Raw genomic sequence first — 10,698 nt, 5'->3', positions numbered from 1 at the left:
TAGCATCGAGCACACTCGTGTAGGGCCTTGCTCCATCCTGTATTGCTCCAACAGGCTCTAAGATGTACGAACAGACGAGCCAACTCGTCAATCCCTAGAGTCTTCTAAGTAAAATGTCACTAGTGGTCACGTGTAGGTTAGCCCGCCATAACATGTCTCTCAGGTCTTCTCTGTACCGGGAATGCTGCTAGGCAAGAGCATCGGCAAGAATGCTAGGAAGCAGCAAATCGACGACGGCTGCACCATTCAAAACTAGCATTGTCTAAAGGAGGACAGTTTCTTAAAATCTCGACGTGTTCAGTCAGGATTCCAGAAAGAACCAATGAATCAGCGCAAGCGGCCCTTGTGCTAACCAGAGGCCCCGCAGCTGAGTTGTCCATCTGCTAGTAAACGAAATGCCTTGGAGTTGTCCCTCTGGTCCCCCTCGCCGAGGTAAGGGGGGCCCTAACGGCGCCGTTTGGATGCCGCTTTGGCTTTTGCGCCTCCCCGCTTCTTGTGCTTGTTGATGACAGACTTGAGGGACTGTAAACGCAGCAGCACCCCGCAGCACAAGAGCCGCACAGCAGCCTCGCTCTCTCCCTTTTAGCCTTCGTTTCCCTCGCTATCTGCTTCTGCCCCGTATGGACACATGACGCCCCTTTCCATAGTTGCACCGTCGCCCCTCGGTGAGGGCTCGGCTCCAGCATTCTCTGCGATCAGCAAGGCTAAAGAGGCTGAAGAGAATGAGAATAGTGAATGAATAGTTGAAGCTTAGAGTGACTGCCACCACATCTGTGAACAGTGTGTCACGCTCTGCGAGTCGGATTGCAACTTGACTGACCCTAACAGCTTGAGCCCTATACTTCTCTTTCAGCACGCCCCTATTGAGCTTCACGAAGGCGTAAGGATCCATTCCTGCTTTGAGTTTAAGGTCTCCCTGGGCGCGTTTGGCCTTAAATTCTTCTCCGCTGCGCTGCACGAAGTGCCCGCCGCTCTGCTTCTTCCGCATCTCGCGTAATGCGGCACGCCGAGCGGCCAGACAGCTCAGAGTTACTCGCTTTCCAGTCGTGGCCGGGCTTCTGTCGGGGTTGTTGGACTTGGCCGCAGCAGGGGAAGAAGCAGCGGAGGAGAGGCCCTGAACTCAGCATCACCCGCGCAAGCAAACATAACGCCTGTATCCACGGCTTCCCCCGAGTCGCCCCCCGTACCCTATTGCTAATTGTTGCTGCTGGCCAGGCCATAGTCTGCTAGCCTGTGCCGGCAAGCGGCCGTCTTTCCCCGAAAGGCATAATATTGCGCCTTGCCTTTAAGCCTTTGCGGCGACCCGCGGCTGGTGTCTTCTTGCCAATAGAGAACTTGGGAGCTGCCAACAGAAAGCGCACCAAACCAGCCTAGAAGGAGTTAGGTTGCAGAAGCCGCCTCATATCCTACAGGCGCAGCCAATAGCAGGGCACCTGAAGGTGCCCGCTGCGGCCGTAGTTCCAGCAACCCCACCATCATTTCGGCTTGCCAGCAGCAGAAGCAGCAGCAGCACATGCCACGGCCAATGCCAAAGTGGCAGACATCGCGTCGGTACACAGAGCCCGCGCGGAAGCAGTATTTACAGTCCCAGAACATGCTGCCTAACCTTGTTTGCCTTGCGTCTCCTGACCATCATTCTCTTCTTCATCCTCGATGACGATTTTACCGTCTTCGTTGACCTTCACCTGACTGAATTTTCGTTCTCTCTTCGCTCCTCTACCGGCATTCTCTGTCTTTCTGTCTTTTCTCGGCTGCATGCCAACGAGAATCTGCTGAGCAGCGGATACACCGCAGAAGTCTAAAACAGCAGACGATGCGTCAGCCCCGTCCCCATCCTCGAAGATGCACAGATTGCCCGAAGAAGAAGCCCCTGTTGATTGTCGCTTTCGCTGCAGAGTCAGTCACATCCATATGGACATACGAATATCCATCCATCCACCCCAACGCCCTACAGGTGTAGTGCACACTCTTACTGTTTGTCAGGTGCAGCGGCAGCGGCAGAAACGTGGCTATGTCTAGCCCCACACATGGCTCTCCCAGCACTTTACAGCATGCTCGTACATGCTTCTGGCCAGCTTAAGAGGGAGCACTGTGCTATTTGAAAAGGGCTGCCCCCAGAGCTGCTTATACAGAGGTTTTGAGAAGTGGTCATGCAATACCAGATATGACACCCGCTTGCTGATGAGTATCCGTCGGTACCGCGGACTCAAAGAAACATGCAGCTGGGTCGCTCAGTCAAAAGTAAGCTTACCCTGGACCTTCGCTCGTTTTCGCTTTCCTCTTCAAAGGCATCTAACAGAGATTTTATCCCTACGGCTTCAACGCCTCGGCTCTCAACCCGCAATTCCTCCCCTCTGGCCTTCGCCTTGCGTGGTGGCGCAACCTGAGACGCACAACCCCAGCAAACTGTGAATCCTTAGGTATTGAAGCTTTCGCCCTATGCCCCTAACCGCGTCATTCCATTACCTTGCACGACAACAGGCGGAAAGACTCGGCAAAAGCTACAGGGAGACCCTTTAAGACCGAAACTCTGCCACCAAGGGGCTAGATCCCCAATCCGAGACTGACGAAGGGTCCGGGTGAAGCAGCTGATTCGCATACCTTCTCATCGACGGCGACATCGTCCTCCGAATCTGCGTCCGTCTCGGATTCCTCACCACCTCCTCGCTCCTCCTCGGAGCCTTCACTCTCATCAGCCGAGTCAGCCGTTCCCTAAGACACCCCAAGCCGGATATGATGAACTCTAGAAGCACGTTGTTAAAAAATAGTGGGGTGGACGACGGATCAAGAGCATGCTCCTCTAGTATTCCAGATATCAGCGGCTTATTTGGGCACAAGACTTTAGGAATACGGGGTAGGGTACACGCAGCACCTTCAGAGTCTGTTGGATGAGCCGCCGAATAGTTCGCCGCCTCTCGGAGCGAAGGATGTAGCGCAACAAAGGGATGTGCTGCTCTGGCATGGCCTTCTCTAGAGCCTCTTCGCCCTGTGGAACCCATATAAAGACTTGAGAAGTCTGACTCTATATTCCGAGGGCAGTACAGGACAGCAACCCTACACCCAAAGTTTCTCGGGCAAACAGGTAAATACGAAGGTCGCTGCTCAGCCAGCGCAGCCAAAGGGCAAAGAGGCTATAGTGAGCAGTCGATAACACTCTAGCAGCAGACGCACCATCAATTTGCACAGCTTTTCAATCAAACGGCGGATCTTCATGCGAGCTGCACACCCACATGGACGTCGCAACGAAGCCGCAAGGCCTGAACCCCACTCTTTACCCTGAATCAGCGGGGGTGTGGGGGGGAGGGTCCGCACGCTGCAAAGAAAGGAATCTCGAGGCTGCCGGGTTGAAGCTTGAAGCACGAACCTTTTGCAGCATTTGGATTATCCAGGGCGGCGAGCATCGAAGGCAACCAGGCGGCCAAGTCATCCATGTCACCAGCACGAATGCATGCCTGAGAGACAGAAAAAGCGGAGCCTCTGTGCAGCGCCATGTGGCCAACTTCTCCCGATGAAGCATGAGCCATGACTCCCCGTTTCAACACGGAAGTTTAAAGGCTGGTACTCTGGTGAGCTAGCTTTCGGGCCTGCCTTTGCGAAGTGAAGGCCTGCGAGAAAGGCGATGCGGTTGTGATCCTTGAGCAGCAACAATCCAACCTTTGCCCACTGCTGGATTTGGCTGTGGGGAAGCTCATCACCTACGGCACAAACGGTACACCCTACGGAGTGCCAACCCAACGGTTCGCTGAAGCGCTTTTCAACCCATCCTTTAGCAAACACGGCGGCCGTCAACGCAGGCACAGACACACTGCCGAGGGTTTAGGCCTTGTAGGTGCAGGAAGCGTACCGTAGAGGTCAAGGAGTCTCCCTAAGGCGAGGGCTGCCGCGGATTTGAGTAACGGAGGAGGTGCCCCTTGGTCCCCCTGAGGGCCCCCGATTTCGGGTGCAAGACCGCCGAAGCCAGCAGCGACAAACGTAGCCAGGGCGGATACTGAAAGAAGCATCCCGGAGCAAAAAACAAACACACATGCACACAGAAAGACATGTACATGCAAAAACCTAGAATGCCGGCACTCCCTGTCAAGTGCTTGGGACCTGCTACACGAGCTACCCAGCCACACCTCGGTCGAGCGGTGAATGATATACACGTCAAAAGCACGCAGAAGAGAAATGGAGCAAGCACGCAAAAGGTCCACACAGCATGCTGCCGGGCATTAAGAAAACGGAGGAGACAGTGCAAGAGTCGCTAGGAAAGACTTTGTAGCGTTGGGTAGCAGGAAGCAGTAGGCGCACGAGCAGCAGCAAGTGCATGTGGGAAAGGCCCCTCACAGTGAAGCTGTTTGTCTTCACAGAGCTTGACGAGGGCCTCGAGAGCAGCAGCAGCGATTTCGCGGCTCTTCTTGTTGGGGTCCTTTAGAGACAGCAGTACTTCAGGCACCGCCGCAGGCAGCACCTCTTGCAGCAGCCCTTCCCACTCTGTTGCCACACCGTCGAGCACCCACAGACACACTCAAAAGGTCAAACAGACGCATTCCAAAAGGCGTGCACTGCACTTCTCTCTTGATGGTTACAGCGAAAGAGAGGCCAGGGGAACAGCGCCGACTGCGCCCTCTTTCGAAAAGGGTCGTTCGGGGTTTACCAGACTCGGGGAACGCCGTGCGGTGTCTGTCGAAGGACTGCAGAAGCGCGAGGAGACAGCCGAGCCTTTGTTTTAAGTCAATGGCCGCTGCGGTAGTGCCTCGGCTTTCCTTGAGGGCTGCCCACACCTCCAACAACTGTGGCTGCCCGACCACAAACCCCTTCGGCGCACATTAAAGCACACAGGAAGGCTGCCGTTAAGGCCTTCGGCCTAGACAACCCTCGGGATATTTGCCCTGTGCATCGCGCGGCCCTTTTTTCCTGAGTTCCTAGTCTCGGGGCTCGTATAAAAATCGGCGTGTGTCTGCTTAGCGGAGGGGCGGCCTTACCGAATGCTGCTCGGCGTCGTCAAGTGTATGCTTCAGAGCTCCGTATGCCTTCCGCTGCAGCGTCCGCAGCAGCAGGACGGTGTTGCTGCTGCTGCCGGAGTTGCTGCTGCTGCCGCTTAGTGCGCTGGAGCAGCGTCTCAGCAGAGCGAGCAACGCCTGGAAGAGATCGGCGCCTGCAGGGGTCAACCAGCAGCAAAACTCCAAACCCAGGCGTATAGACAAACGCAGGTGTATCAGAAAAAGGAGGCCGCGAAGGGAGCTCCAGGGAGGACATTGCGCCGAAGACGAGGGGCTCTGCCCTCGCTTTTACAATAAGAAATACGAGGCACTCGAGTAGGCGCCGCCAGCCCATGAGGACAAATTCCCGTAACAAGACGCGCATACCACTGCCCTCCCGTGTCGAACGAATTCACGAGGACACCTTTATCATGGCCGCAAAGAAAAACTCACCCGTGTCTGCCGCCGTGAAGGGCCGCAAGGTGTCACAGACCTCAACCAACGCTGCACACTCTTTCGGGGCGAGTGCGGGAGACGCCGCGATGGACGCAGAAGCCGCAGACGCTAGAAGGGCTGACGAGAAGCGTTTCACATTTGATTCCATCAAAGCACGCGGGCAGAGCGGCGCAAAGGCCTGATAACCAAACGGCACCTCCCAACAACCCTCGGGAAAAATCCAATGCAGCCCAGCCCCCAGAGAACCCCGCACATGGCGGCGTCCGAGCAGCACAACGAATGACGCGACGCTAAAAACGTGGGTCTAAAGGGAGGCATTCCCGCAACGGCCGGCAAAAAAAGACCCTCAGATCACACGGGAAGGGCGGGGGGCAACAAGGGCCAGATCAGAGCAAAGGCGGCATTAATTGCAAAAGAATGCCACATGAGAGTCCTTGCATGACCGCCTTTGCATCTCATCTCGGCAGAGCGCTGGAGTGTCGCCCGCCTCGGTCCGCGTCAGCTGCATACCCCGTGTACTCCCCTATCTGCCCTCCGTGAAATCGAGGCGCGTTGCTTCCTGGAGGACGTCTAACGCGTTTTCCACAACTCATATTGTGTGTGTATGCGTGTGTAGATCTGCACCTCTTAGATCTGCCCCCCGTGAGCTCTTTGACCTGGCGTCTCTCAGAAACTTACCTGAATTGCTTGGAGCAGCTGCTGCGCAGCTTTGGCCTTCGCGGAGGGCGACAGCGCAGCAAACACCGCCTCCGCTGGTCTGGCTGCCGCAGCTCCCGCTGCTACGTCCTTGTGCAACAGCAAATACCGAACCGTCAAGAACCCGAGAGTCTCCTCGGCGAAGGCAGAGAGGGCTCGACGGTTGCTGTGGGATGTTGCTGCAGCCGTGACTGCGGCAGGCAGCAAGCTGCTGTCTGCGGGGCAGCAAATGCGAGCGGCACGCGCTGCGGCGGCCGCTGCTGCTTGCACGGCAGCTTGTGCTGCATCTGCTGCTGCCGTGTCGCCTGGAGACGCAGCAGCAGCAGCGTCAGCAAGCTGCTGCAAACAGTGTAAGACGCGAGCCCCCGCTGGTGTCGGCGCGCGTTTTCCACCACTCCCTGCCCCGAAGCACAGCAGCGCTGCCTGCTGCTGCTGCTGCTGTTGTAGCTGTTGTTGTTGCTGCTGGGCCGTATGCCCGCCTGGTGCGGCTGCAGACCTGGAGAGAGCAACAATGGCGGCGCACGCGGCTTCCCTGAGGAAGGCGTCGTGCAACAACTCCAATATCCTGGGAAGCAGCTGTGCGGGCTTTGAAGCTTCCTCCCCGTCTCGCGGGGAGCCGTTGCCTCCCTCAGGCGTCGTCTCCCCCTGAAGAACCTCCTCCAAATCTAAGGGCTGGGAAGCGAAGGCCGGCAGCAAACACCAGAGCTGCCTGTGCACTCGCACCCAGTCATTGCTCTCTATCGAACGGCCATTTGCTGTCGCCTCCTCTGCCCGACGCTGCACGGCTGCAGCCTGCAGCAACGCATGCGCACTCACGCACGCACGACGCAGAGCACTACGGCAATAGCAGCACCAATAACGCAGCAACAGCAACAATAAGAGCAGCAGCAACAACAGAGAGCACATGCTCCGTGGATAGCAGGCCAAAACAGCACCGGCGGGGGCCACCACAGCATGGCTAGACGCTGCACACCCTCGTGGAAAAAAGGCAGCCTCCTTCTCCACTTCCGCGCTTTTGTAGCAGCTCACCGCTGGTAAAATGTGCCTGCAAAAGTATTGCAGGCTATCCCTGCAGACGAAGCGCTGTAACAACGGCAGCATCCAGACATTACTGCGCGTCACAAAGGCCTCAAAGGAGACCGAAGCATTAGCGGCGAGCGAGAGGTGCAAGCGTGTGCCTTCCTGTCCATCTCCCAAGAGCCGCATGCAGCCAAACACGCGCACCGCAGTTCCAAAAGCAACCTCCAGCTGAGGCCTGAGGGACAAAAAGCGAATGCAGCAGTAACCGACCTCAACTCCATGCGCTTGAATGTGGAGTAGGGTGTCGGGGGAGGAAGGGGTATGCCGGAGCGCGCGATATATGGCTACCCACAGCATATCGCACAACATACACCCCGACTTCCCCTGCGCTGGAAAAGGGCCCAAAGGAGCGCCATCCATAGTTGCAGAAACCTCGCTTGACTTTTTCGCAAAAGGGGGCAAGGGTAAGTACTGCACGAACTTGTAAAAGCGGATTTCCTGCTGTTTCGCCTTCAAAAAAGCTGCATTTTTTCTTGACGCGTCGCTGCCCCCCCCCATCGCGGCAGCCTCTTCCAGCTGCCTGAGCGCGATGCCCTCCGCCGCTAGGAGGAGAGACCATATGGCAGAGATGAGGGGCAGAAAGATAGGATAGTGATAGCTGAGATAGGCCTCCCTAAAGGCTTCGAGTCCCTTCATCGATCCCACCGCTCGCTGCAAGCGTGCAGCCATCAACACAAAGCAACATATTCCCATTCGTGAACCCTCAGCGCTTCTGCAGCTTTACAAACGCAGCGGCGATGCCCCTTGTACACCTCACAAATTCACGCCGCTCCCACAGCGTTGAGTAGGATTTTCACGGTGACCAAGGCGGGTCGAATGTGCAGACTTTTAAGCTGAGGGCCCTTGCTAGGGTCCCCGAGTGGAGATGATAGGCTGCACAGTCTGTGTGTGCGCGCAAACTCGAGAGCCTCTGCAGTTTGGGGGTTGAGGGTGTGACGCTTACAAGAGAGAGGCAGCTGGGCTTGGCGTCTGCTACACTGCATCCTAGGAAATCCACGAAAGAAGCACATTCCAACGCAGTCAACGCTTCGGTGCACAGTTCAAAGGCCTCAGGCCAGCGCGTCTTGTGTCGGTAATGCAGCAAACTCCTGTGAATCACGAAGCACACGTCTCGACATGCGGCAGGCTGCATGCATTGCGGGGAACGCTGTGCAGGGCCTGCCATGCCAAGTGCACGAATCGCTCGGCAGTCTAACGCTTAAAGCTCGGCAGCGAAGAGGGCGCAGAGGAATGTAAGGCGCACATGATGAGAGGGATGATAGCCGAGTATAGCGGCACGTTCGTGACTTGAGCCTGCAGCACCAACCGCTTCTGCAGCAGCGTCGAACACACATACGCGCAACACACCCCTAGATAGCGGCAGACCTCTGAACACACGCGCATGTGCGCAGAGACTAGCGGCCACTGGAAAAGACGTACTGCTGCCTTAAGTGCTGCCGATACGGCGGTTGGGTCCGAGGCCTTATTCACAATCTCCGCGAGGGCTGCCACGAAGCGTTGCACTAAGGATAAGCACACGCCCATCCGATTCCGTCCCTGCTGCTCCTGCTGTTGTTGATGCTGTTCTTGTTGATGTCGCGAAGCCTCGAGGCTGAGCCTGTCCATAAGGGCCATCAATTGATCCTCCGCTGCATCGGCTACTGCTCCTGCTGCACCTGTTGACTTGCCACTCGCTCCTGCAGTGCCTGTCTCCTGTCGCGTCTCTTGTTGCACGAAACTCTCGCTTGCCCACAGCATGACGGCAGCAACCGCAGCAGAACTAGCGGCGCACCAAGCGGCAACGTCCCGGGGGCCCCCGCTGGTGCAGCAGTAGAGGGCCCCCTTCTTGGAGAGCAGCCGCGGCAGCAGCTGCGAGGCAAGACAGAGCGAGGAGAGGCTGTATGTCTGATGCTGCTGCTGCTGCTCGCCGTGCTGCTCATCCTGCTGCTGCAGCTGCAGCAGCAATGCACGTCGCTGATGCAACAACTCCGTGAGGATTACTCCCACTGCCTCCAAGCACTCTGCGGGGACCTTTCCCTTGTATCCCTTCTGCACCAGCAACAAGCATAGGGCTTCAACTTTTTCCTTCTGCTGCATCAACATCTGCTGCTGCTGCTGCTGCTGCTGCTCCGGCGGCAGCCGCTGCAGGGCCTCCAGACGGCGGCCGAGGGCCCCCAGCAGCTGAGGCAGCATCCGCTGCAGCAGCACCAGCAGCCTGGCTCCGCTGCTGCTGCCCTGTTGCCCCGACAGGTGCTGCTGTTGCTGTTGCTGCTGCTGCTGCTTGAGCGCCCGGATAAGCGCAGTAGTGAGGGCCCCTAGACTCGAGGAGGCTGTCGCCGAGGCCGCAGTTTCCCCCTGCTGCAGCTCTTCGCAGAGCCTAGAGAGTGCGTGTAGCAAGAGACGCCGAGCTGCTGCCTGCGCAGAGACGTGGGGCACTTCTGCTGCGACACGCAGAAGCACCTCGAAGCAGCCGCGCGAGATGCCGGCTACGAGGCCGCATCTGCCGTTGGGGACGGTGCGAACAGCTCCTTCTTTGCGAGATTCGATGCCCATACAGAGGCGCAAGGACTGCACAAGTGAGAGAAAAGCCCTCTCAGGAGCAGCGGGAGCGACGGTTGCGGCCTGAAGAAGGTGCAGAAGCTGTCGCAAAAACTGCTGCTGTTGCTCTCCCGCTTGCGGGAGAAGCTGCGCCTTTGCGCCGGCAGCCAGCAGGGCCTCCAGAACGACTGCCATACCTACGACATACAAAGAAGGGCCCCTAAAGGGCCCCTTCTCTGCGACCTCCTCCTCGCCCCCACGCTCCTGCTCGTTCTGATGCTGCAGCTCTTCCATGGCTTTCTCCAGACACTGCAGCGTGACGGTAATCGCGAGGGTCAGCGGCTGCTGCTCTGCAGGAGCAGCCGCTGCCGCAGCTCGAGATGACAAGGCAGTACGCAGTGCCGTCCAGCAAGTGCGGCCTGCCGCCCTCTCGGAGGCAGATAGCCGGAGGGGGGGGCCCTCCCGAAGAAGGCGGGAGGCGTCATCTCCCGACGGCTTGCCGCCTTCTGACGCGTTGTTGGCTCCTCCTCCCTCGAAGAAAGCAGCCAAGACTGCAAGCGAGTTTTGCTGCTGCTGCTGCAGCAAAACCCGCTGAGTGAGCGGCATCATCGCAACGCGCGTATGGACGTACTGGGGCCTAAGGGCAGGAGAGGGGCCTCCTTCTGCCCTAAGACCGACGAGGAGCCCAAATAGAGCTGAGAATTCGCTTGAAAATCAACGGAATACGGTCCAAGAAGGAACAAACTATCGTCTGCTGCGGGGAAGGGCTCTCGAAGCGGTGTTCGGCTCCCCCCGTGGAAAGTGCTGCCCTCCGCGGACGCTTCCACAAGGCAAGGCGCTCACAGAGGGCTAGAATTCAGTGCTTAACGTACAGACTTGGAGCGAATACCTGGAAGAACTCTAAAGAATCTCGACAGGATCGACGTGCAGCGCGAGGCCATGCGCCACAGGCAAGCCTACCTGCTACTGCTCCGGGGGGCCCCCTCTC

General features: G+C 57.7%; 1 protein-coding gene across 1 annotated transcript; it reads right to left on the bottom strand.

Moving 5' to 3' along the window:
- Positions 1 to 582: 582 nt before the first annotated feature.
- Positions 583 to 10,316, bottom strand: LOC34620776. The gene is made up of 20 exons (XM_026335467.1): positions 8,613 to 10,316; positions 8,437 to 8,504; positions 8,094 to 8,281; positions 7,143 to 7,735; positions 6,096 to 6,905; positions 5,415 to 5,595; positions 4,965 to 5,137; positions 4,637 to 4,796; positions 4,327 to 4,473; positions 3,845 to 3,988; positions 3,589 to 3,695; positions 3,365 to 3,452; positions 3,172 to 3,218; positions 2,873 to 2,986; positions 2,602 to 2,712; positions 2,252 to 2,383; positions 1,616 to 1,889; positions 1,280 to 1,342; positions 790 to 1,104; positions 583 to 704 (listed from the first exon to the last, which is right to left on the bottom strand). The coding sequence occupies exons 1-20, from the start codon at positions 10,314 to 10,316 to the stop codon at positions 583 to 585; spliced, it is 5,541 nt and encodes a 1,846-aa protein (XP_026191252.1).
- Positions 10,317 to 10,698: the final 382 nt, after the last annotated feature.

This window comes from Cyclospora cayetanensis, unplaced genomic scaffold (assembly GCF_002999335.1).
Source record: "Cyclospora cayetanensis isolate NF1_C8 unplaced genomic scaffold, CcayRef3 CcayRef3_contig_7, whole genome shotgun sequence".
NCBI classification, from domain to species: Eukaryota; Apicomplexa; class Conoidasida; order Eucoccidiorida; family Eimeriidae; genus Cyclospora; species Cyclospora cayetanensis.
Note: the sequence above shows the minus strand (reverse complement) of the source record. Positions and strands in the feature narration are given on the sequence as shown.

Bases quoted from the DNA above. Each gene is read 5' to 3' on its own strand.
- LOC34620776 (XM_026335467.1), bottom strand. From the start codon at position 10,316: ATGCCGCTCACTCAGCGGGTTTTGCTGCAGCAGCAGCAGCAAAACTCG. The intron at 3,453-3,588 runs GCAGGCCCGAAA...TCTGTCTCTCAG, and splicing joins CAGGCCTTCACTTCGCAAAG to GCATGCATTCGTGCTGGTGA. The intron at 705-789 runs GTGACACACTGT...CAGCCTCTTTAG, and splicing joins TGCAATCCGACTCGCAGAGC to CCTTGCTGATCGCAGAGAAT.